The sequence below is a fragment of the Miniopterus natalensis genome, chromosome 3 (genome assembly GCF_054644295.1).
Source record: "Miniopterus natalensis isolate mMinNat1 chromosome 3, mMinNat1.hap1, whole genome shotgun sequence".
In the NCBI taxonomy this organism is placed as follows: Eukaryota; Metazoa; Chordata; class Mammalia; order Chiroptera; family Miniopteridae; genus Miniopterus; species Miniopterus natalensis.
This window is the reverse complement of record NC_142083.1, coordinates 96166561-96193499: the sequence shown is the minus strand read 5'-3', so window position 1 is coordinate 96193499 and position 26939 is coordinate 96166561. Positions and strand designations below refer to the sequence as shown.

The 26939-nt window shown below is 44.8% G+C and overlaps 1 protein-coding gene across 1 annotated transcript in view; it reads left to right on the top strand.

Annotated features, from left to right (window-relative positions):
• Positions 1 to 25781, top strand: part of XPO6 (exportin 6) — a 112729-nt gene extending 86948 nt beyond the window's left edge. The window contains exons 14-24 of the mRNA XM_016217910.2: positions 1194 to 1286; positions 5307 to 5451; positions 6925 to 7071; positions 7979 to 8168; positions 16467 to 16622; positions 17953 to 18067; positions 18237 to 18408; positions 19733 to 19894; positions 22201 to 22299; positions 22410 to 22640; positions 25087 to 25781. Of these exons, the coding sequence (XP_016073396.1) occupies positions 1194 to 1286; positions 5307 to 5451; positions 6925 to 7071; positions 7979 to 8168; positions 16467 to 16622; positions 17953 to 18067; positions 18237 to 18408; positions 19733 to 19894; positions 22201 to 22299; positions 22410 to 22640; positions 25087 to 25188 (1612 nt within the window). The 3' untranslated portion in view covers positions 25189 to 25781. The remainder of the gene's footprint in view (positions 1 to 1193; positions 1287 to 5306; positions 5452 to 6924; positions 7072 to 7978; positions 8169 to 16466; positions 16623 to 17952; positions 18068 to 18236; positions 18409 to 19732; positions 19895 to 22200; positions 22300 to 22409; positions 22641 to 25086) is intronic.
• The last annotated feature ends 1158 nt before the right edge of the window (positions 25782 to 26939 follow it).

Sequence of the window (26939 nt, the reverse complement as noted above, 5' to 3'; positions counted from 1 at the left end):
TGCACTTACTGTATGAATTTAAAGAATTAGGTACCAGGTACACATTGGTGTATTGCTTTCTGGTAGTAACCGTTTTGATTTCTAGTGATCACCTCCGCCCCCCTTCCCAGGACTTCAGATTGGGAGCCCTTGGCTCTTTTACCCTCACTTTCTTGACTGACTAGAAATGCCCCTTTCTGCCTGCTCCCCAGCCCTGAATAATTTGTGGCTCAAGCTTGTGGTTTTCTAATAAAGTCCTATTTTTTTCTCTGCATCAGAGAGGAGCATTTTTCAGACTATGGTCCACATGCATCAGAGCCTTGGATGCTTTTCAGAGATGCATGTTTCCAGACCCTCCTCACAGCTGCATAGTTGGTCTGTGGGGTCAGGGAGTTTACATTTGTAACAAGTTCCCCAGTTGGTTTTTCACCCCAGTGCAGTTTGAGAACCTCTGCATCATTGGATTGAGGGAGCAAAGCACATACTGTCTTCCCTGGCGTCCAGCTCAGTCGTCTGACAGAGCAGCCACAGAGGGAACTCAGCCAGGTCTCCAGTTTTCCACTTGACTCATAAAGGAATGTCTGTCTCTCATGACAGACATTTCTACTTCCCAGTAGAGCTAGCTGTTAGTTATTGTAGTTAATGCTTGTTTTATACAGTGAGCCCTTGGGCAACAGTGGGTTCAGCAGTTTGCTCCTGAAATAATTGTGCTTGAAATTTAAAATACCTCAATTTAATTCTAGAAACTCTTGTCCTCCCACCCTAGAATTTTATCATGAACATTTTCAAATATTCAGAAAAGTTGAAAATTATACAGGGAAGATCCATATACCCATCATTTAAATTCTACAGTGCCACGTTTTCTTTATTATATATCTATCCTCTTGAAACATTTACTTTAAAAAAAAATTATTGTGGTAAAATATACATAACAAAAATTTCCACTTAATCATTTTTATTGTATGTAGTATATCATATCATAGTATATTTCCTGTGTTGGATATTTATATTATTTTCAAAACTTTTTGATACTATATGTAATGGTTTACTTAGTATCTTTGTATATAAATCTTTGTGCACATCTCAGATTATATCTTTGGGATAAGAGTGAAGTTCTGGTCTCTATTCTTGAGACCTTTGTTGGTGCCTGTCTGTCTTGTCGTAATTTAGCCCATGAGCTGAATGATTTTTCTTACCTGCTTCTTTGCCAACAGGTTGGTCAAAGTCACTCTGTATGGATCTCAGATAAAACTGTACAACATTGAAACTGCTGTGCCATCAGTATTGAAACCTGATCTCATTGATGTGTAAGTACAGAGTTATATGTTTGTGTGTTCTCAGGAAAGACCTTGTCCTCCAGCCCCAAGTCATTTTATGAAAGAAAAGGAATAGTAGTGGCTGCCTTGAAGAAGTGTGAAACTCACCACCTCCAAACCTAGGAAGAGAGAGAGGTGGTTTAATTGTATACATGGGGGCAGGGGCTGGTGGAGTAAGTGGACTTCATCAGGCAGATGTGCTGGGAGTAGGGGATCTGAAGTAGGCATTTCAGGAGGAAAGAGCAGCACAAGGCGAGACAGTGTTGGGGAGTCATGCAGTCGGGAGATGGCGAGCAGTTGGTGTGGTAGAAGATGAGGCTGATAGGTATGTTGGGACTAAAGTGGAAAGCCCTTGAATGCCATGAGTCTTATCCTGTAGAACAGTGGCTGAGACTGTAGTGTGCCGAAGGGTTCCTTGGGGAACACATTCCTTTGGAGACTGATGACAGGAGACGGTATAGGCTCGGGTGTCTGCCCTTTAGACACAAACCTCGGGTGATTTTGAAGCAGGACATCCAGGGACCACACTTTGAGAAACTTTACAGACAGTGGAAAGCCATTAGGAAAGTGACATACAGAAGTGATAGAGCAGCAATTTTCAACTTTTTTCATCTCATGGCACATATAAACTAATTACTAAAATGACTAAAATTTTGCCAATCTGACAAAAAAAATAGGTATAGCTTTTTTATTTTGTTCTTTTATTCTCACCTGAGGATATTATTACCCCCACTGATTTTTAGAGAGAGTAGAAGGGAATGAGGGGCGGGGAGGGAAGGAGAGAGAGAGAGAGAGAGAGAGAAAGAGAGAGAGAAAGAAAGAGAAACATCAATGTGAGAGAGACACATCGGTTGATGACCTCCTGCCCGAGCCCCAACTGGGGCCCAGGATTGAACCTGCAACCCAGGTACATGCCCTTGACTGAGAATTGAACCAGAGATCCTTTGGTGCTCGGGCCCACGCTCTTAACTACTGAGCCACACGGCCAGAGCGAAAACAAGTATACTTTTGATTCATTCACACCAGATGGCTATTGTGTTGGCTGTTGTCATTTTTTTAATTTCACAGTCTAAGAGAAAAGAGGTCAGTGCCCCTGACTAAAATAGTCAGGTATTGCATGTTTTAAAAATTCTTGGCACACTGGTTGAAAATCGTTGGGATAGAGGAATGGGGACAAGAGATGGGCCATATCCCAAAGGATCACACTGCCCTGGAAGGCTTGCTGTAGACTAGAGCAGGGGCTGGCAAATGATGGCTCACGCCAAGTCCTGCCTACTGCCAGCTTTTGTAAATAAAGTTTTATTGGCACACAGCCATACCCATCTATTTACGTTGTCTGTGGCTGCTGCTTCACTACAATGGCAGAGTTGAATAGCTGTGAACAGGGTATACAGCCTGCAAAGCCTAAAATACTTCTACTGGATTTTATAGAAAAAGTTTGCTGACCCCTGTTCTAGAACATTCTTGAGCTGCAAATTAGATAAATGATAGAAAGAGAATCTTTTTTACTATGGTGGTTTACATTTTAAAAATATTGCTTTCATTTTTGAGAATTTAAAGAAAGCTGTGAAGCTTCTCCTGAGAAAGATGCTAATTTCATAAACACAGTACCTTGCAAACAGTTTCAGGAAGTTGTAGAGCCTCTCCCTTCAGCCTTAAGGAGCTCTGTAAATTTGATAGGTTGGCTCAAATTCTTAGACTCTAAAGGCAGACCCTGATCTCCTTCCTCCTTACTTTTGGTACTCAGAACTTAAATAAAGGGGTCAACAGATTCTAAATACAAAATAACTGCCTGGTCACTATGAATTTTTAATTCTCAATACCTGTATTTTCTTACTTTTAAGGTACTTAGTACCTTTTCTTATCCAACATCTTATTTTGATAAAGTTCAGACCTCTAGCAAAGGGGGAAAATGAAATGAACACTCTTATACTCTTAAGCTAGACTCATCAATTATAAATGTTTTGCCACATTTGCTCTTGTTACTTGTGCTTTCTCTGTGTACACACATACATTTTTTGTGTGTGATCTATTTGAAAATAAATTGAAGACAGTATGCCATTTCACCAATAAGTCCTTTAGCATGTATCTCCTAACAACAAGATCATTCTCTATGTAACCATAATACCATTATCAGCACTCAAAACCTGTTATGGATACAGCAATATTATCTAGTGCTTTTGAGAGAAGGAGAGAATGCACACACACACACACATATGTATGTATATGTATTCCACATTCAAATTTCCCCAGTTGTCCCAGGATAGTCCTTTCTTTTTTGTGTGGGGGGGATCTAAAACCTAACTAATTATGAATCACAAATTAAATTTGTCTTTTATAATCTAGAACATTTCTCCCAATTGTGCATGTTGCGGGAAAGAGGGAGGGAGAGAAAGAGAGATTGACCTTTCAGAGGTCCAGCCCTTACATTTTTTTTTTTTTTTTTAAATCTTAGAAATCTGGATTTGCCCAGTTTTTTTTCCACTGTAGTTCTAGATTGAGGCTAAACGTTTTTAGCAAGACTGCTACATCGGTGGCGGTGTTCTTCCTCTTGCAGCATGCCTGGAAGCAGTTGAGGTTGATTTGCCCTGTAATTGTTGCTGCTAAGTTTGATTTTAAAGTGGTGTCTGCCTTTGTCCTCGTGCTGCCCACTGAAAGGTCCTAGTAGCAGTGACCCCCAGTAGCAATGCTACCCCTAGTACCCAGGCTCTTGGTTTCTAAGGTACGTTCTCCACTAAAAGGAACCAAGAGCTCCTTGGAGAAATGTTCCCAGTTTGGGGCAGGGTGATCCTGGAAAGTCTTACTGAGTCAGTAAGGCGGGAAGTGCTCAGTGGATGTTTGGAGCATAGGAAAGGGACACAGGGACTAGCTTGAAAGGATTTTTCCCAGCCGGACTTGATAACTTGATCATCAAGAAGGAATAAGGATGATAATGGGCTGTAACACTGAATGTAAGAATCCATAGTAATGTAAAAAAAGATGGGGGGAAGCTCTTCGTTATAGAAGAATGCCCGCTAATGAACAGAAAAGGAAAGAGAATTAGGAAAATCATGTTTGCCATCACCAGTGTAACAATGATTTAGGAAGGGATCCTCAGTGGGCCACAAAACCATGGGTGTTTGTTGGGGAGCAGTATGTTCACATAGTGTCAAAGTGTCACCCCCACATTACTTACTATCTGAAAGGGAGAAATTACATTTCGGTTTATTACAAGGTGTGTTTGTATGCTCTGAGACAGTACCTCGGTTAGCTTAAGACTTATCTCTGATGAATTCTGAGCTTTTACGACATATATTCTGTTGCCTGTATAATGTAGTACAAAATTGGTGGAAACCAAACAGTCTTTGCCACCTCCAGAATTGTCCCTAGTCAGATATAACGTATACTGTGGTGGAAACTTAAACTGGAGAATCTCATATCATGCTTACTTATAAAGCTCTAATACCTATTGGTTGTATGCAGCTATGGAGGTTACATCCTTACTAGTTTCCAAAGTCAGCACATTATCACTTAAGTTCTGTGGTTCAGTTTTTTTATTTATCATTCTCCCAGGGGTGCTCACGTGTGTTACAGAAAGATTGAATACGATCTGATAGACATTCACTAACTGCCTTTTGTGTTCCAGGCAGTAGTGGCCTATTTATGATGAGTTTTAATTTTTAGTTTCAGCATGAGCAAGTAAGTGATTTCTATGCTATTGGACTGATCCTGGAACAGTAAATGCAGTGGATGGATTTTTTACCTCCTATGGAAACATTTAATGCTAATATACTTGACCATAACCTTTAAAATTGTATCTTCTGAGGGATGGAGGAGGCGGGTGGTTGGAGGGGAAGAGATTAACCAAAGAATTTATATGCATATATGCACAACCCAAGGACACAGACAATGGTGTGGAGGGGGATGGGACGGGGTGGAATGGGCCATTGGGGAGAAAAGGGGACATCTGTAATATTTTAAACAAAAATAAACAACAACAACAAAAAATTGTATCTTCTCTCCTTTGTGTAGGCATGCCCAGTCCCTGGCTGCTCTGCAGGCTTACTCTCACTGGTTAGCCCAGTATTGCAGTGAAGCTCATCGGCAGAACACGCAGCAGTTTGTCACGCTCATCTCCACTACCATGGATGCCATCACACCTCTAATCAGCACCAAGGTCTGCAAATAGTGAAGGCTATGCCTTTTATCTACCTCTGTCTGTCCTGTCCATGTACCTATTTATTATGGAATCCAGGTATTACATAACATTAGACCCATAATTCTTACCACTATAATACAAACTACTAATACAAACTGCATGCCATTTCATGTTCCTTTTTAGTTGTAGTTCACATAAATGCAAATATAACTTTATATTTTTAGTTCTCTAAGTCCTACATGAACTCATGCTTATTGTGAAAAAGTAAAATATGGTTCAAATTTATAGAATGAAAGTTATGGTAATCTTTAATCCCTTCCTCCAAAACATTATCCTTTCTCCAGGAAGCATTGTCAACAGTTGGTTGTGTATCCTTCAAACACACTTCTTTTTACATACATAAGTGAAAGTTTGTAGATAGCTAGAGGTACAGCTGCTTTTGTTTAACAATATGCTTCGGAGACTTTTACATGTGTAGAGCACCTCAGCCTTCCAAACTGCCCAATGTTATTTCATAGTGGGGATATATTATAATTTTCTTATTGATGGAAGTTAGATCCTTGTAGGATGGATTGCTGGAAGTGGAATTGCTGGGTTGAAGGTTACATCCATGTGAACTTTGGTATGTTCTATTAAATTGTTCTCCAAGAAGACCAGTTTGTATTATTTGAGTATATAAATGCTTGTTTTTTTTTATGATTTTAGTCATACATAGCATTCTACCACTATTAACAAGATAATGTATTATTTTCCATAAATTTCTGTTGTGTTTATAATTGTAATTTGTAAATAATAGCCCTTTATCCTTTTAGATAATTTCCTTAGAAGTGGGATTATAGAGTTAAAGGTTAGGTATATTTTGTGCTTCTAGGAAATGATAGTTATATTTCTTTCATAAACATTCTATGTGCTCCTGACTTTTTTGTGTGCTGTTTTAACCATAGTTTTGCCAGCATTAGGTCTTGTCTATGAAAAGTTTTCTCTTTTGTTAATTTGAAAAGGCCATAATGGTACTTAAATCAAATTTTTGATTGGCATGTTGAAGTGAGGGAAGTAGGAGAGCCTGGTGTGATTGATGGGAGCCAGAGGTGGGGGCTGAGAGATATCTTGGCTTGGTTGGAGCAAGAGGAGAGAGGTGAACAGTGCCCAGTTGTTTGAGTGATATGCCACGGAGTTTGCTAGGAGATTTTAGAGCTGATAGGGAACCACTGTGGATTTTTGAGCTGAAAAGTGACTGAGTTCAAAGATGCCATGACTGGGAACAGGAATAAATGGAGGTTGTGATCCTGACTGGAGGGCAGGAGCAGTGGACATGGCAAAGAAGATGTCTTTTTGATGGGTGTCATCATAGAAAAACTCCTTTGAGATAGAGCCTACGTGGTACAGTTTGGCAGCCAGGAACCATCTTTAGCTTGTGGCTGCCTCATCAAGATTCTTCTGGTACCAGTCTCAGGGGATGCAGTGAGCTAACATGTCCTCTTACCTCTTCAGGTCCAAGACAAGCTGCTGCTATCTGCATGCCACCTACTAGTTTCACTGGCCACCACCGTGAGGCCCGTCTTTCTGATCAACATCCCTGCAGTGCAGAAAGTGTTCAACAGGATCACTGATGCCTCTGCCCAGCGACTTGTGGACAAGGTGAGGCCTGGGGTTACCCTGGAGTCACCAGAGTGGCGTGGCTCAGCCTCAGGGAAGCTGGGGAAGAAGAGTCTGGCCGTTCTTTCTGCTCTCAGAGTGTACAGGCCTTGCCACCATAGGTGGCTTTCTTACATGTGGCACTGATGCAGCTTCAGTGCACTCTTATCATGTCCTTCCTGATGCAGGCAGGCAGTGTGTGGATTCATAAAAAGTTCCTCCTTGGATGCACAGAGCTGGTGCTGCTTTTTGTTTTTTTAAACTTATGTTATTTATTGGGATGAAGCTTGTGCTGCTTTGAGAGCTAGTGAATTGGCTGGTGTGAGAGCCATTGCATTCTTTTGGTTTAAACAGTCTATTTTTATTGTTGTTACATTTGTTTTCTAAGGGTTGAGATGCTTCAAATAAGTATATTTTCTTAAAGTCCTAGGAATCTCAGGTTAGAAGTTTAGAAACAAACCAAACAGGGCTGGAGTCAGGGGGGAGTCAAAGCAGTTCCTTAAGAGCCCCTGTGTGTGAATGTATTGCTTCCGACCTGGCAACCTCTTAACAGCCCTGTTCTAAGTAGCCCTCTGAGGGTGCCAGAGCCAGTAATAGAGAGACTGGATAGGTTCAGTGTCTGCAGTGTCTGTGATGTTGCCCTCTGTGATGCTTCAAGTACCAGCAACAATTCTTGAGGCTGGCTGGCCCTGGATGTGCTAGAACCACAGTTGGTGTTACTGCTTCAATTTCTTTTCCTCCTGGGTTCCCCTAGAGCTAGACCAAATCCCCCGGCCCAGGTTATAAGCAAGGAGCCTGGAGGCCTGAGCTCAGTGTGTGCAGTGCATGCTAAGGACTGTGTGAGGCTCTGCCAGTCTGCTGATTGTTGCTCTTGAACTTCTCATGATAAATGCCTTTGGGTCTCTCCCAGGCTCAGGTGTTGGTGTGCCGAGCCCTCTCTAACATCCTGCTGCTTCCATGGCCAAACCTTCCAGAGAATGAGCAGCAGTGGCCTATGCGCTCCATGAACCATGCCAGCCTCATCTCCGCACTCTCCCGGGACTATCGCAACCTGAAATCCAGTGCTGTGGCCCCACAGAGGAAGATGCCCCTGGATGATAGTAAGTGGCCTCTAGGCAGGGACATCGGGGGAATAGGTAGGGCCAGCATTGTTCTTCCTGTGGCAGATGGGATTTGCACCTGAGGCTCACGAGGTGAATTGATCTGTCTGTAGTAACACAGCTGCTAAGTGGAAGAGTCAGACTTGGAGGGTAGAACCCACTTACCTGTGGAATTCAGTGAACACACCAGCTGCCCTTTCTATCTCTCTTTTTAAAAAAATATATCTTTATTGATTTCAGAGAGAGGAAGAGAGGAGAGAAAGAGAGAGAGAGAAACATCGAAACATGGGTGATGAGAGAGTCATTGATCGGCTGCTTCCTGCAGGCCCCCCACTGGGGATTGAGCCCACAACCCGGGCATGTGCCCTGACCAGGAATCAAACCTCGATCTCCTGGATCATAGTCGCTGCTCAACCGCTGAGCCACGCTGGCTGGGCCCTTCCCTTGTTTAAGATGTAAAAAATTTTATTGAAAGCCTGAGGATAAAAAAAGTCCTGCAGTGATTATTGATCCACTTTAGGTACTTGCATAAGCAACCAGCCAGTTCACCTATACACATTGGGGAAAGAAGAGTTTAGGAATTATCTTTTGAAACTGATTTTAACCTTTCTCCAAATAATATTTCAGAGGCTTTGAAAGAGCTTGGTATCTTCACAAATGGCACTTTTAGTTGATAAGAAAACAATGGGATATTACTGGCCAACATTTTTTATATAATGCAACAGAAATGCTTTGTGAAATGTTAGAAATGATGCTAAATACTCAGCATTTTAAAAAAACGTTGCTTTTATAATGAGGAACACTAACATATGCTCAGTGTTCAAAAATATTAGAATAGTATAAAGAAGAAAAGAGAACTCTTAAATCTGACCACTTTTAGTGCTTTGCAAAGTAGCCATTTTAAATATCTTGTTGAGTAAGAATGGCTAACTCAGGGCTCACTGTGGAAGGACATGCTTGCCCCAGCGATCTTCCATCACCAAATCTCTGGCTGTGCCAGTGTCAGCCATTGGCATCTGGTATGTGTCTGATCCTGAGTGCTTTACATTCAGTAATTCATTTAATTCTCATATCAGCCTTATGAGTTAGGTTACTGTGACTTATCCTGATTTTACCCATGAGGAAACTTGAGGTATGGGAAGGTTAAGTAACTTGCCCAGGGGTTACATACAGCTATCATAGAACTGTGTTTTATAAAGTTTAATGGTCTTTTCTCACTTTATCTTACGTGTCCTACAACAGTCAGCATAGGCTAGGTTATGCTGTATATAAGAAATAATCCCCAAAGCTTAGTGCCTTAATGTAGGAAGAAATTACTTCTGGTTAATACTGCATGCCCAGTGTGGGGCAGGGTTTGGGGAGGTCCTGCTCATTCTAGTCACCCGAGGACCCAGGCTTATGAGGGGTCCATTTCAGCTTGTGCTCACACTGGGAAAGGCTCTTGCTTAGAAGTGACACTTCCGCTCATTTCCTTGGCCAGAACGTATGGTTATATGTCCATGGTTTAACTTCAGAGGGGGTGGAAAGTGTGATGCCACCATGTGCTGGAAATATTTGCTGAATGGTATTAATGATTTCCACAAAGAGCATAATTAAAAACATAGTTAACATTTGTCTAGTGTGTACAGGGTGTCGGGCACTGAGCTGAGGACTTCATGGACATCATTTCATTTAGTCTTCCCTGTAGTCCTGTGAGGTATAGCTTATTATCCTCACTCTCCAAGTGAGAAAATGAAGGCCTGGAAAGGTTTTCCTAGCCCAAATTTATACTTGGAAAATTTTTTTAACCTACAGAATAGTTGAAAGAATTAGAAAATGAACAACTGTATTATTTTTCACCAGGATCCACCAGTTAATATTCTGCCACATTGTGTTCTCCCTACTCACACATACTACTTCTTTTAAAAAAAAAAAAAAAAAATTTATTGATTTCAGAGAGAGGAAAGGAGAGGGAGAGAGAAATAGAAACATCAATGATGAGAAAGTCATTGATTGGCTGCAGCCCGCAACCCGGGCATGTGCCCTGACCGGGAATTGAACCCTGATCCCTTAGATCCTAGGTTGACGCTCAACCGCTGAGCCACACCCCGCCGGGCCATACTACTTCTTTTAAACAGTTGTTTAAAGCAAGTTGCAGATGTTGGCACTTTATTCCTGAATATTTAAACTCTTTGAGAACAAGATATTCTCATATATAACCAAAACACCATTAGCACAACCAAGCTGTGTAATGTATTCCTGTGTTGTTCGTTTTCCATGACATTGACAATTTTGAAGCATCCAGGCCTGTTTTTGGTTTTTTTGTAGAATGTCGTATAATCTTATCTGATTGCTTCCAGCAGTTTTTGGCAGGAATGCCACCATGCTATGTACTTCCTGTTGCATCGCTTCAGGCGGTGTCTGCCAGTCTCCATTGTAAAGGTGTCCCCCATCCCCACCTCCATCCCGCATGAGAAAGAGTTGGGGGCAGAAGTCAGACTTGGGCCTGCATGGCTCCAGATTCTTGCTCTTTACCACGTTGTCCCTTTCTTCTTCTTATTTTATTTTTATTTTTTTGTTAATCCTCACCCAAGGATAGCTTTTCCATTTATTTGTTAGAGTGGAAGGAAAGGAGGGAAGGGCAGACAGAGAGAGAGAAACATCAGTGTGAGAGAGACACATTGATCAGTTGCCTCCCATATTCGGGGATTGAACCTGCAATCAGGCACGTGCCCTTGATGGGGAATCGAACCCACGACCGTATGGTATGTGGGCCGATGCTCTAACCACTGAACAGCACTGGCCAGGGATGTCCCTTTCTTCTTGAAAGCATTGTTTTTAATCGCTTTAGAATATCTTAACCTCTGGAAGTACCACAGTTTACATTCCTGTTCTCTTACTATATATTTAATAGTGCAGTCTTTTACTTGTACATTTTTGTGAATAAATCTTGGTTCTTGTTTCAGTTTCCTTACTCATCAGAGGGTCAGATTTGGTTTCTTGACTCCTAGTCTTTTCTCCTAAATAGCTTTCCCCATGCCTTGTGTATTCTTGGGGAAATGTCTGCCCTAAGCACAGTTTCCTGGCTCGGTAAAGGTCTCTGTGCTATCGCAGTTGTGAATGAGTGGCTCCTTGGCTAGTACTATGGCCTTTTGTTTGCTCTCCAGCATCCCCCTGACCAGCCTTTAGTGGGCCAGGCCTGTTATGAGCCATTGTCTTCTTTCATGCTCAGTACTGTGAGGGAGTGGTGTTATCGATGTACATCTTCAGATGAGGAAACAGACTCAGAACCTAGGAGAGTCCAGAGTCAGACCTGATTCCATGCACCTCCAAAGCATGGACTCTTTCTGCGCACCCTTCCCTAGAAGCCTCTTCAGTCCCCAGAGGCTGGTGGGCCCGGTGGTCAGGGTGATCCAGAGAGCACAGCCAGGTGAAGGGCAGCTCCGGTCACTTGCTTAGCTCTGGGGCTGTGCCAGGCTGAGCCACATTGGGCTTCTTGGGGAAGCAGTGTCTAGGGAAAGAGCACCCCATCAGTGCTGGGGACTGATGGCAGCTTTCCTCTCCTGGACCTTCTGATATACCAGACACTTGGCTAGAATTATTGTGAGCCTTGCCTCTGATCTTCACAGCAACCCTGCAGAGGTGAGACTGTTGGCTGTCCTCATTGTACGGATTAGGATCCTGCCCTGGGTGTGTAGCCATCTAGTAATCGTCTGCTGTTCACATCTGGGCTTCTTTGGACTGGACCCTTGCTCTTTCTTCTGAACTCCTGCCCGTTTGCCAGCCACCGGCTCTGTTTTCCCCGTGTGCCGTATGGAGTCATCCAGTGAGCTCATATGTTAGGGTATTGTTAGAAGTATATATTGTCAAAACATTAACTGTAATATAGCATAATAACAATTATACCTATTGTCACAAGCCCATTGGGCCAAGGATTGGTTAAGCAGTTTATTCCTGAACACATCAGCAGTAGATGTTGTCACCCTCAAAAATAAAACAGCCAGTTATTTTACCAGCGATATGGGTTTATTTGGGAATAGCAATTGGGGCCAAGCAAACTGTAGTTGCTTGTTGGAACTCCAATCTTCGGTCACCACATGAAGTCCCTTTCTCAGGATTTCTTTTCCATAACCTTCTATAACTTTTTATATCCAATTAGGTTATGTCTTATCTTTTTCATTTCTTATTTTGAAACATTCATTTTACTTTAGGACAAAATTACTTTCCTTTTTTTTTCTCTTACCAAAAACTGTATCTCCATTCCTTATACCTTCTTTCATTGAAAATGTACATCCTACTTTTCATATACAATCATTTTTTTTCATCCTTATTATTTGCTAGTTTTATAAAAAACCTCTTTTTTTCTGACAATCTTAACTCTATTAGTTTAATTTGAATTCAATTTTAAACCCTTACAACGCTTATCTAACAGAAATGCAAGGCAGTTGTTACAGAATAATGGCAGATTTACTCTTAGAGGGTAGCATGATTGCCTTGCATTACATTAAATGAATATAAACTCCTTCTACATAATACAGTTAAAATCAGCCACATGCTTTTAGGAATTATAGTATGAGATTCATTCATATCTTTGTGAGACTGGGAATGATTAGAACAGATGGGCAGTAGTAACCCCACATTACTGCTGAAGAGTATTGCTCTGTGTTGAGTAGGCAGAATAAAGATTTGAAAGATGGGACAACAACTAAACTTATGGCAGAGCTATAAATATCTGGGAAGCCACCGGCAGAATTCCTGGCCTTGCAAGTAATTATAAGAAATGGGGAAGTTCTTTTAAATAAAGATTACTGCTTGGCTACAAATCTTAAGAGACAAGCAACAGAGTATGAGCCTATCAAAGAGTGGTGATAGCCTGCCCTTGAGTTAGCACTGTGTGTGACCAGGACAGAAGCGGTGCTTGTTCTTGTGTCGGCCCTTTCAGCCAGCCGCACAGGCCCTTCTGTTTGCTCAGCTCACTGTGGTGTGAGTGCAGTGGCTTTCAAACATGCCGGATCATTTCATAGAAGAAGTATAGTGTATATTATGGCCCATAAGTAACAAAAGTTTAATAAATGGACATGTATTTCCTGTTTTCAGTATATGCCATGCATGCACTCCATTTTGCATTTTATAAAATTCTTATTTATATATTAGATAATAAACTTGTAATCTATAAATTGTAGATAGAATTAAAGATATGTTATCCTTTTGTCATTATTGACAAATATATATACTATGTGTATTTTCTACTTAAGTAAATGTTAACTGTCACTCACCAGTGGTCTCTCACCACAGTTTGAAAAACAGGAAGTTGCAGTAAGTCTGTCTGTAGTAGGAAAAAGCTCTCATGGGTGTTCCATTGCTGCTGATCTTCCAGGCTGCCTGCTGCTTTGTCTGCATTCTCTTAGCATCGATGCTCATCATTTGTGCAGTTAGTTTATGCTTATTACTCAAGTGTCGAAGTTTTCTCTTTGGTTCATTTGTAATTTTAGCTTTTCCAACTTTTTAAACTATTTGGAATCTTTGCTTTCCAGTGAAAACTAGAAAGCAGGTAGCTGTGACTGTTTTTCATATATTAGCATCCAGTAGTAGATTAGCAAAGTTATAAATACATTTCAAAATTTTTGGAAGTATATTTTTTTCTCATAATAAACTTTTTTGTTGCAAAAATTAAAATGCCAAAAGTGGTTAAACTTATTTTTAGCACTTAATGTTTCTATTACTTGGAAGTGATTTAGATATTCATTGAATATCTGTTATTTAGTTTTGTCCTTATTTGCATGTATTTAAATTACTTGTTTTTCACAATTATGCTTGGATTGGACATTAAACAGCTAACCATCATCTTAAGTTATTTTCCTTGCTGACAAATTTTGTAACAGAGATAATATGAACTTATTTGATTTTCAGTAAACCTAGGTAAAATAAAAGTATTATGCTAATAATTCTAAAGACATGCCTATTTTAATTAAACCAACAACCTGGAACTAACATTAATGCCAAATATATTCCTTGAAATTCATTTGGGTTAGTTTTGATTACATTTCTGAGAGTATACTTAATTATGTAAATGCTTAATCTTTTAAAGCCCATTAAATCTCCTTACAAATAAATTTTGGTTATACTATTTAGAGATAGAAAGATATCACATACATATATAGACAATACAGTTAAACACAAACAGATTTTTTATTTTTATTTTTTAGAATTTATCTTTATTGATTTCAGAGAGAGGAAAGGAGAGGGAGAGAGAGAGAAACATCAGTGATGAGAGTCATTGATCAGCTGCCTCTTGTACGCCCCCGACTGGGGATTGAGCCCGCAAGCCGGGCATGTGCCCTGACCGGGAATCAAACCTTGATCACCCAGATCCTAGGTTGATGCTCAACCACTGAGCCATGCCCGGCTGATTTAACCACAAACAGATTTTTTAAAATATTAGCCATGTCTTAGGCATAAAACTCAAAAGAATAGTTGGATCCAAATTGTGTTTCTGGACTAAGAGGGACTAAGTTAAGGTTACTTGGTCAGATGGCCAAAGTTTAAAAAAAAAATTTGCACACTATAAGGATCCTTTTTAGAGCTGTTTTTGGAGTTATATTGTCCTTTAGAAGCTTCTGCATACCATGCAAAGAATTTATTTTATTGTCTCTGAGAGGTCTGGAATTCTCTCTTTTAAGGGTGCCCCTTAAGGTGCACTAATTTAAAACTAAGGTTTCCTCGAATGGCCATTGTAATTTCAAACCGAAAGAGTAGTCACCATGAAGAGCTATGTCTTGATAAAAACAGAAAGGATGAAACCTTTATTATTATTTTTGTTGTTGTTAATCCTCACCTGAGGATATATTTTAGAAACAGTGGAAGGCAAGTCTGAAGAGACAAAGGGCAGGACGGGTTTTCTTAGCTTTTAGGAGGAAACAGGGAGGGCTGTTTTGAAATGAAGATCATTGTAGAACAAGAGTTCAGGGTTGTGGCCATTTTTCCTTTGGTGCAAGTGGTGGTTAGAGAGAGAGAAACACTGAAGAGAGAGACATTGATTGGTTGCCATCTGCATGTGCCCCAACCAGGGTCGGGATCGAACTGCAACCCAGGTGCATGTCCTTGACCTAGAATCAGATCCATCACCCTTTGTGCACAGGCTGACGCTCTAACCACTGAACAACACTGGCCAGGGCAGGATGAAACCTTTAAATAGGTCCGAAATAAAGTCAGAGAGCTCAGCCTAAGAGGGAGCTTGACGTCTGACAGATTGACCTAACCAGAAGGAAAAGGACAATTGATGGAAGTGGGGAGCACAAAAGGCTCAAGTGGGTGCCTCCCACAGTTCCGGGGTTGTTAGTTCCTCAGGGGTTTGTCTCCTTTGGATCCCACTTCTGACACTATATAATGTCACCTCAAAAATAAAATAGGCAGTTATTTTACCAGCAGAATGGGTTTATTTGGGAATAGCAGAGAATTGCAATTTGGGGCAAGCAAAATGTAGCAAGCTACAGGCAAGTCTGAAGAGACAAAGGGCAGGACGGGTTTTCTTAGCTTTTAGGAGGAAACAGGGAGGGCTGTTTTGAAATGAAGATCATTGTAGAACAAGAGTTCAAGGTTGTGGCCATTTTTCCTTTGGTGTAAGTGGTGGTTAGTGCATTGTTGCCAGGCCAGGGAGTCAGCTTTCTTCTTTTTCTCAAAAGCAGGAGATGAAATTCCTAAGTGAAAAAAGACCTCCATTCTTACCTTCCTTCTGCGGATTATGTAGGCTGCAACTAGTGGTGCATGTGTGAAAGATCCCCCTTCAGGGCTTCCCAGCACCATTGTCAAGTGAGGCTCCTGTATTCATTTTCGTGATGTGCATGGCAGGTGTTGTGGACATTACCAGGCGAGGGTAATATATGGAGTTGAAGGAGAGTGTTTGATCTGCATGTGTCCATTCTTGCCTGTGATAATTATCTGTGACACTGTTTTCTCACCAGTTTGTTGACCATTTTAGAGTCTTAAGTCCAAGGCACCTAACCTGAGGGTACATTTGATCTTCTCTGTGGACTTGTTTCTGGTGGATAGAAGCAGGAGAGAGGGGAAAAAACTGAGCAGGCAACTGGGGCTCTTTCAGTAAAAAGGAAAAAAAAAAGGAAGAAAAGGAGAGAGGGAAGGGGGGAGGGAGAGAGGGGAGGGAGAGGGAGAGAGAACTCAATCAAGAGAGGCTGTATCCTTTAGCAAGATGTCTGTGTCACTGTCCTCTGAACACCCTTGCCGATTTCTCCTTCCCTTGTGTTCCCTCTTACTCTTTATCCTCAGACAAGTCATAACATGCAACTTAATCTTGATTTGCAGCCAAAGTGATTATCCACCAGACACTTAGTGTCTTAGAAGATATCGTGGAGAATATCTCCGGGGAATCCACCAAGTCCCGACAGATCTGCTACCATTCACTGCAGGAATCCGTTCAGGTCTCCTTGGCCCTCTTTCCAGCTTTTATTCATCAGTCAGGTAGGAGCTGGCCACAGGCCTCACAAGGGCCAGAGTAACTGCTTAGCTCTGTAGGGCACACCAAGGCAGCAGTACAGGTCTTGACACTGAAGGCAGAGGGCAGTGAGGGTGAGGTGGGGGGTCTGGGGCTCAGGCCTCACGGACCCTTCACGTGGGCCTTGCACCTGTGTAAGGTGGCACCGAGTCACTTGCCTTGTTTTTATTTTGTTTATTTTTATTCTTTCTGTTAATCTTCACCCAAGGGTATTTTTTCCATTGATTTTTAGGGAGCATGGAAGGGAGGCAGGGAGGGGGAGAGAGAGAAAGAGAGAGAGAGAAACATTGATGTGAGAGAGACACATCGATTGGTTGCCTCCCGAACTTGCTCCATCTGGGGCTGGGGATAGAACTTGCAACCCAGGTACGTGCCCTTGACCAGGACTTAAACCATGACCCTTCAGTCCAAGGGCTGACACTCTAACCACTGAGCCACATGGACCAGGTTGCCTCGTTTTTATCTTGAAGGCTTTGTCTTCTCCCAGTGTGGAACATAAGTGGCTGAGAGTAATGGGGGCATTATACAGGAGAGGAAAGAGGACTTTTTCCCCACAAATGCTACTTACTTATATGGCAAGGTGAGTTTGAGATGGTACCCCACACCCCTCTCTGTCACTGACATTGACAGAGGCTCTGTCTAGCTCTGTGCAGGTATGTAAGAGCATTTACAGTAGTAGTCTTGTCAGTCTTATGAGATATTGGGGACGTCTTAGCAAAATTCACTGATTGCCTCTTGTAAGCAGAGTTTGTGTGGTTAGAGCCGAGACATACTGTACAAGATGGTTGTTTAGATCTGGAATTGGAACCACATTAAATGTAACCAATATTTTCTGAAATTAATGCATTTGATGGACCAACCTGAATACAGCTTCATTATCCACTTTTAGCCACTTAACCCCGTACTTAATCCCAACTGCAGGGTTATTGGTCAAAGAGAGAAATCGCCGAAGCACTCAGGTGTTGACTCAGTTGAATAGTTCCATCAGTGTGTGTGCAAAACACTACATCTGCAGTGAAACTCTGAACTTGGCTGGGGCTGGGCGGCGAGGGAAGCTTCATTTCCTATCGCGAGCCATCAAGCTGAGGCGCACCGCACCAGAGCTGTTTTCTCAGCAGGTCCTTGATCATTTCCCTCTTTCCATCACTGGCTCTGATGATGTTGGGGAAATTTCTTCTAGCAGGAAGCCTTAGAGAGAAATGATAGTGCAGATTGCACGAGGAAGTCTGTCAAGCCAGGGCTTCCGTTTATCCCTGTGTGCATGCCTGTGATCATTTGCTTTGTCCCTTTGTTTAGATGTGACTGATGAGATGCTGAGCTTTTTCCTCACTTTGTTTCGAGGCCTTAGAGTACAGATGGGTGTGCCTTTCACTGAACAGATCATACAGACTTTCCTCAATATGTTTACCAGGTAACCACACACCTGCTGTCCATGCTTTTCAAATTTCAAGTGAGAAGTAGTGGGGCCTGGCCACAAAGTGTGGGGCTTTTGCTCCTCTTCTTCACTTGCACTGCGTTGGTTTTCATGCTGGTCCCAGAGAAACATTCCTTGGCTACTGTGTGGTTTCTTTTGTCTGTAGAGAACAGTTAGCTGAGAGCATCCTCCATGAAGGCAGCACTGGCTGCCGGGTGGTCGAGAAGTTCCTGAAGATCCTGCAGGTGGTGGTACAGGAACCTGGCCAGGTGTTCAAGCCCTTCCTTCCCAGCATCATCTCCCTGTGCATGGAGCAGGTGTATCCCATCATCGCCGAGGTATGAGAGGCTGGCTTGTCCCTTGTGCTGCTTCCCATCCATTTGGGGAGGGAATGAAATACTCAGGAAAATGCATTGTGTTTTAAGGCTAATTTGTTAGCTTTTTTTTTTTTTTTTTTTGGGTAAAATAATTTTTTTTCCAAGAAAGAATGCCTTTTAGCTTGGTGCAGTACTTTTATATTGGTTGAGTTAATTAGAACTCGTCTAGTATAGGCAAGGTTGGTTGGTAAGTAAGATCAGCCTCCCATGGCAAACAGTTTATATCTTTAGGTGAATGTATAGTTTTCTTCAGCAGACATGACAACAAATGGACTTTCCTATCAAGAGCATTCATGGTCTCAGGGATACAGGCAGGTATTCAGAATGACCCAAAGCGTTCCTTGTCATAGGAACTCTCTGTCCAGAACAAGTACTGATGAACTAAGTTTTATGTAATAGTTATGTAAATAAGAGCTAACCGTTTTAACTGCCCAAATTAAAGCTTAAATGAGTCCACTTGCTTGGCATCATTAAACACACGCGGACCCTGTAAAGAGTCTTGCCCTGGAAGCTGTGCCTTCTGTCTCAATTTCATCTTAATCGGCTGAATGAAATATATCTGAGCCTTATCATTTTGAATTCTACTGAGACATTTGGAATAATGTGAACTGTCATGCTCTCTAGAGACTTGGAGATTTTTGGTCAAATTAGAAAATATTGCTGAGCCTTCCTCCCCCTCTCCTCCTCATCCCAGAATCCCAGCTGCCAATGAAAGAGGAGACAGGCCCACGCTGAGTCCCCCTCCCACTTCCCTGTAGGTCCTCTGATGCTTCTTTCTGTGGTTCCTAAGTGCCCCTTAAACCCATTTTCTATAGAGGGCAGATCTGCTTTAAGGCTTCTTATTTGTCTTTAGCTTCTGCAGTTGCATAAGAGCAGCAGGTTAGCTAGACAGCGTTGTTTATCCTGGGTAAAGGAACAACACAACCAAGACGATATGACAGATCAAATTAGCAGCTACTTTCTGAAGAGAAAAGCCATGTTCTTAACTGTTCTTCCATTTAGTAGCCTTTTCCTAGCTTGAAAAGCTGCATGCTTCCATCAGAAAAAGGGCCCATGGCACCAACCCAGGCATTCTGTTTCAGAGGTGGCCCCATCTCTGCCCAAGTCCTACTGGTTTTAATTGCTAACTCGGGGGCTTGATAGGACAGGAGCATGGGTGGGAAGCTGATGCTCTGCTTGCTGTTGCCGGGCATCTCTTAGACCCCTTTGTTGCTCTGGGCCTGGGCTGTGAATGGCTCCCTGAGCTGCAGGAAGGAAAGGTTTGAGGGTCTGTGTGTCTCCACAGCGGCCCTCCCCTGATGTGAAGGCTGAGCTGTTTGAGCTCCTTTTTCGGACGCTCCACCACAACTGGAGGTACTTCTTCAAGTCCACTGTCCTGGCCAGTGTCCAAAGGGGGATTGCTGAGGAGCAGATGGAGAATGAGCCTCAGTTCAGTGCCATCATGCAGGTAATGTGGAAGAGCTGCCGAGGCTGCCCTGTGACCAAGAACAGACAGGCCTCATTCAGGATACCACCTGGGTCCATTGGCTGGCGTGCTGTCTCTTGGTTTGCTTCTCTGACAGTCCCACTCTGACGTGGCACTGCAACAAGTGGTGTACCTGAAGCCCGTATTCTGGGTCTGAAGCTCAGCTCTACCTCTTAGTACCTAGGAAGTTAATTAACTTTGTGGAACCCCAGTATCTTCATGTGTCAAGTGGGGATACTACTGCTTATTTCATGGGTTTGCTGTGTGGTTAAATGAGACAGCACACACAGTACCTGGTGCAGGCAGGTGCTGGAGAAATGTCAGTTCCCTTCCCAGGTGTGAGGAGACTGCCTGTGTCAGCACTGCCCGGGCTCTTCTTAACTGGAAGCTGACTGAGTGGGCGTCTGGAGGAGGGGCCTGATGTGCATTTGTAGAGATAATTCTGGCTGGTACAGCGTTGGGAGAAGCACTGTCCTGTGACTGCATGCTCCCTTTCAGACGAGGTGTGACTTACTTCCTAGAGAGCAGAGTGAGCTGCCTGGGGGGCTGACCGCACTTGCTGTGGAAGACCAGGGTGGCCTCCCCTTGCCAGGATGGTGGCCTGGCTTGTGGTGGCTTTCAGGTGCTGTCCTTGTTCTGCACTCAGTTGTGTACTTTTTGTTTCTAACTCTGGGTTGAAGTGCCAGGTTTTCCTTTTGTTTTTTCAGTGCCTGTTTTCCCTTATCCCTCAGCTTCCACCAGCACACACGCATGCCTGCACCCACACTCCTGTGTGGATTCCCCTGGAAAATCACATACCCTGCCCCAGTCTCCTTGCAGTCACTTTGCCCAGCTTCCATCACCAGCACCCCACGCAGGCTTGGATTTGGAGTATTACATGTTTGTCCCCTCTGCCTTCCTCTTAAACTCTGTCCTTGCTTTGGTAGACAGTACTTGTAAAAGCCACTTTAGAAAACAGTCTTATAAAGTTAAACATATACTTACTACATTACCTAGTGATTCCACTTCTCAGTATTTTACCTAAGATAAATGAAAACATGTATTTATACAACCTGTACACAGGTGTTTATAGTGGCTTTTTTCAAAATTGCCAAAAGCTGGAAACATTTTGAGTATTGTGTCAGCTGGTCAGTGGATAACAGTGGTATGTGCATATAAGGGCCTGCTGCTCAACAATAAAAAGGAATATATTGCCCTAGCCAGGTGGCTCAGTTGGTTGGAGTATCATCCTGTACACCAGAAGGTTGCAGGTTTGATTCCCAGTGAGGGCACATTCCTGGGTTGTGGGTCAGGGCACATACGAGAGGCAGCTGATAGATGTTTCTCTCCCACATCAGTGTTTCTCTCTCTCTCTCTCTCTCTCTCTCTCTCTCTCTCTCTCTCTCTTTCTCTTTCTCTTTCTCTTTCTCTTTCTCTTTCTCTTTCTCTTTCTCTTTCTCTTTCTCTTTCTCTTTCTCTTTCTCTTTCTCTTTCTCTTTCTCTCTCCTCTCTTTCCTCTCTCTCTCAAATCAATAAACATATCCTCGGGTGAGGATTAAAAACCCCACTATTATTATTATTATACAAACAGCAACATAGATGACTCCCAAATACATTATGGTAGGTGAAGCAGCTGGATCCAGAAGGCTGTAGGACGTGATTGCATTCCATTATGTCTGGAAGAGGCAGCCCTAGAGGGACAGGGAACGAGCAGTGGTTGCCTAGGGGGCTGGAGGGAAGTTTGAGGAGCTGGAAGTGTTCTGTCTCCATTGCGATGGTGGTTAGATGACTGAATGTGTTCGTCAGAATTATATAATGGTCAACCTCCAGAGGGTGGATTTTACTGTGTTAGACTTCAGTAAACGTGACTTTAAAAATAAATGAGTGAAAACTATTGGGCATCATGGAGATCCTGTCACTGCAGCAGGGGTTACGAGACCCCTTTTGTAGCTTATGGAGTGTGAGTGGTTGGCTGGGGAGGCTGAGCTAGTTGGCTTAGTTGTTAGCTTCTTGCTTCAAAGATAAGTCTCTGAAGGAGTCAAGAGGTTCATTACAGAAGGTGCAGGATGAGACCAAAAGAAGTCAAACCCAGTGGGAGGACTGAGGAGATAAGGCTTCATGGGAACATTCCTAAGATCTGACCAGACAGGCTGGAAGACTCGAGATACTCAATCCCCCTTCCCGTGAAGGCGTGAGGAGCCACTTGTGGAGTGTTGGTTCCTGTGGTGTGGGGGAGGGAGTGCCCAAAAGGGCCTGGTCTGAGGGGGTTTAATGCTGCTTATACAATGGTGGTTTTATATCTTGGACAGGCTTTTGGACAGTCCTTTCTCCAGCCTGACATCCACCTATTTAAACAAAATCTCTTCTACTTGGAGACACTCAACACCAAGCAGAAGCTGTACCACAAGGTAAGTGCCCGTCTCAGAAAGGTTCCTCATTTGAAGGTGGTGGGACCTGGAGAGGCCCTGGGACCCTGAGTCTACCTCATGCCAGCAGTCACTCTGGGCTTTGTCCACAGAAGATCTTCCGGACCACCATGCTGTTTCAGTTTGTGAACGTGCTGCTGCAGGTCCTGGTTCACAAGTCCCACGACCTTCTGCAGGAGGAGATAGGCATCGCCATTTACAACATGGCCTCTGTGGACTTTGATGGCTTCTTTGCAGCCTTCCTCCCCGAGTTCCTGACCGGCTGTGATGGCGTGGATGCCAACCAGAAAAATGTGCTGGGGCGGAATTTCAAGATGGATCGGGTGAGGAGAGAGAGGCTGGGCTAAAGGGAGGGCAGGTGTGGGCTCTCACACCTGGTGCCTGTTCAGTGAGGGGGCCAGGCTGCCTTCATGTGTGGTTTGTACCCCTGTGGCTCTGAGGCAGCTCTGCCACTGGATGACTCGGTGCTGGGCCTGAACTGAGGGGTCCGTGCTTTCCCGTGTTGGCTTTAGCAGCACTTGTGTTCATCCCATCAGCCCTTGGGCCCGGTTTGGCCCTAGCAGTCCAGCTGCTTTGCCTCGGCTTCTTGGTACTCAACTATACACCATCGGACACTCCTCTGACCAGCCACTGCAGCCCAAGCTTTCAGACTTGCAGATAGGCTGAGAAGATCGGTGTTCTGCAGCTGCTTCTCTGGGTCCCCAGGCTTAGAGATGGGACCCCAGAACTTCCCAGACCACCCCTGCCTGGCTCTGCATGCCCTGACCTGCTCCCAGGTCCCAGGAGGAGCCTCACAGCATTCACCCTCTTTCTGCCTGCCTGGGGACGCTCTGGTGGGCTGTTCCCACCTGGTACCCAGCTTTTCCTGTCCCGGGGCTTTCTCTCTGGGCATCGCCTGCCCTCCTTCCTGATTTAGCTGTTAAGTCTCTGCTGCTCTGCCTGATCAGCTCCCCCTGGCACTTGGTTAGGGAATAACATTTTTGTCTTTGACCACCTCCCACTTGATGAAATGGAGTCTCTTCCACCCAAGTCCTCTTGGTGTTCTAATTTGACTCTTGTGCTTGCCACCTGTCCACAGTCTCCTTTCGGTCTTTAGATGTACATGTCACTCCTATTGGAGCAAATGCTGCGTCCTCCTTGCTTGTGTTGGCTGCGATATGTATCAGGACAGTTTTTCTTAGAGTTGACTCCTATTTTCCTTTATCTTGGGATCTTTCTTCCCCTGGCACTTATCCTGTTCTCTCTTGAGCTTCTTAAAGTTCACTTCAGCCACTGGATATTTTTTTCCTTTTCTAGGGTCCAGATTGTAATATTTAATGATCAATTTCTACTGATATCATTATCAGTCAACTTCTTGATTTAAAGCAGTGGTTTCCAAATTTAGTCATGCATCAAAGCTTCTAGGTACTTATTAAAAATATAGCAGTGTAGTCATGTGTCCACCAGGAAATGCAGATTTGGTATTTGGGAGCCACTGATTTAAAAGACACTCTGGCACATTTTCCTGAGGAAGAAGTGAAGGAGCCATGCATTCATTCGTTCATTCACTTTCTAAAGCCGGCTGCCTCGTAGGCCCTGGGCCTGGTGTTGGGTCACCAGTGTCTGCCTTCAAAGGTTCTTGTTGGTAATGCTGGCAACAGCACCCGCTGTGGGCCACACTGGGCTTTCTGATGTGTAGGTGCTGTTGTTAACCCCATTTCCCAGGTGAACTCAGGCTCAGAAAGGTCAAAAGTCAGTTGGTAGGTATAGAACTTGGAAATGGTTGAGCCAGGAGCAGGAGTCAGGCCTGGGCGCTCTGGCTGCAGAGCCTGCGTGCACTGTCCACAGCAGGTGAGCCAGGGCACTTGAGAGCTCGAGGGGAGGCCTGACCTGCCTGGGTCTAGGAAATCGGAGGCGTCTGAGGGCCTTTTTGGCAGAGGTGGGCCTTGTGTTGCAGTTTGAAGAGGAGAGGAGAAAGGTTGAGCCAGGGAAAGGTTGGCAGAGAGGAGCAGCAGGAAGTGCCTTTATCTGTTTACCGAGCCTCCCTGTCACCTGGGGCTTCAGGAGGGGTTGCCTTGGCACCACCAGCCGGCCCACTCTGTGACAGGGATCTGTTGGTGTTACTCCACATTTTGCCTTATAATCAGCATCAGTGATCATGATCTAGAGATGAGGGCAAGAATCTTGGCCATCTCTTAGTGCTGCGTGGTAGTATTTGGGGTTTTTGCTGCAAGGATCCCTCTCTATTAGCAGTCTGTGGCCCAGTAGGCGGTGGTCAGCAGGTGAGGTGGCAGGTGCATGTGGGCTCCTGCCAGGGTGTCACTCTTGAGTGGCAGGGCCTGCCTGGAGCCCTGGGAGGAGGAGTCTGAGGACTGACATGGCTGGATAGGACACGGTGAAGGAGAGACACATGGGCAGCCAGACCAGTGTTCCCCTTCCCCTCCTGCCTTGTTACTGCAGCAGGTTTCCTAACCTCTGTGTGCCTCACCGTCTTCATCCTTAAAGCGGTGCTGCTAACAGAGCCTGAACCACGGGCTTGTGCAGAGGATGATAGGAGCGGGTGTCTGTGTATGGGACGGAGCCTGGCCGGGGGTGCGCACGAGCCGCCCTCGCTGCTGCTCTTTCCCTACAGTGCCTTTGCTCACACACGGTGCAGGAAGGGTGGAAGTGGCTACGCGTGTAGTGTTTGCGGAGCTCTGGAGCACACCCTGGGGTGGAAATGCTGGTGGGTTGGTGGGTGACTTGGGGTGCTGGGTGCGGCCAGGCTGGAGCTGTGCCCCTGCCTTCCAGGACCTGCCCTCGTTCACCCAGAATGTGCACAGGCTGGTCAATGACCTGCGATACTACAGACTCTGCAATGACAGCCTGCCCCCCGGCACCGTGAAGCTCTAGGTGTGGCCTGCTTACCGCCGAGGGACACGAATTGCTGCTGCCGCCACCTGCACCACCTCGCCTTTTGCCACAGCTGACTCCTGGTCGAGTCTCGTTACTCCTTGGACTCTTACACCCTGGGCAGCATCGCCTGCCCCCTGCTCTCCTCCTTGCTGGTTTCCTGCTGCCGTCCCAGCAGAACTGGCTTCAGGATGTGTCAGCACTGGTTGGAGTGCCTGGGTGTTTGGGCAGGCGGAGGCCGTGTGGCTGGGCACCAGGAGGCACCAGGAGATCCTGCGGAGTGCTCCGTGCAGATCCTGCATGATCAGCTGTGAGACAGAAACGCCAAGGACCGCTTATGACAGTGCCACCTTCTCACCATTCCACCTCCCTACCCCTCTCCGGCCCAGTCAGCTAAGGAGAGACATGATGTTGGAATTTTTGGCACTTCTGTCAATCTTGCCCTCCCCCCCCCCCCCAATTGCCTTGAAGCCTGATAGAGACTTGCAGACTCGTGGGGGGCTTTGTTCTTGTTTTCTCATCATTCCATTGTGATACCAAGAAACTAAGAAGCCTAATGAAAAAATAAAATGCATATGTTGTTGTTATATAAATGCTGGGTAGGGAGCTTCTTTGCAGTCAGAGCCCTCTCAGGGCGGCATCCAGGTGGGGGGCACTGCCCTGGGTGGGGGTGGGGTAGTGAGGGATGAGGCCCGTGTTTGTACCCTGGGAGAGCAGAGGAGGGGGACCAGCTTGCTAGGGCCTGGCCATACCTCGCCCTCTTCTAGGTAACTTCTCCCTTAAGCCATGTGAAGACACTGGGTTCCCATTTCTCATACTCACAGAGCCGGGGGAACTTGGTGTTACTGACAGTTAACCTAGGTGGACGTGGGTGTGGAGTCCAAGGGGGTGTCAGTTCCCCTGCTCTTCCAAGTGTGGCTGCCACTCCTCCACCTCCCAGAGAATGGGTTCCTCCCAAGATGCCCAGCCAGGCACTGTCCCTTAGTGGACTGAAGGGCAGTGGCCGTCTCTTGATGGATTGTCTGAAAATAGTGGTTGGAGAGGGGAGGCGAGGGAGGGAGAGAGGATGTATGAGGGTGGGAGTGGCTGGGCTCAGGGCTTATTGGTGTGTTCGAGGGCTGGGGCCTTGCTCAGCCATGCGTGAGTGAAAACAGCACTTGTCCTTGGAGATTCTGGGACAACAGATGGGCAGCTTCTTCCACGTCAGGTGTCATAATGGCTGGATAGCCAGGAGCGGGGTAGGTTCTACCACATCTGGCAAGAAGAGGTTTGCTCACTCCGTCAGTAAGGGGAAAGGTGGCCTTGGCTCCTCTGTAGAACGGGGGAGGAGGGAGTTGGGGGCTGATGGCTTCTACTTCTGAGGTCTTTATTAGAATCACTTTGGTGATGGTGGGGTGGAGGTGGAGCCCTGGCCTGGGTTTGAGAGAAAGAGAGTTGCAGCCCCTTTGTGTGAGTCAGAGCCCTCTGGGCCTCAGCTAGCCCCACTTCAGAGGTCAGGGAGGAGGGAACGGAAACTCCAGGAAGGAATTAACATGCAGTTACTCCTGGGCTGTAAGTACCGCCTCACCTGCGTGCTGGGGACGACCTGGAGTGCGACTGTGCCTGAGATTAAGAAAGCTTTTTGAATGGCTAGAGTTAGAGGGCGTGAGGGGATGGGTTTTGTTGCCTGTGGGCCCCATCTTTGGACAGGACTTGGGATGGTAGAGAAAGGCCATGGGAGTAGGGTGGGCTGGGCTGGAGGATTTTTGATC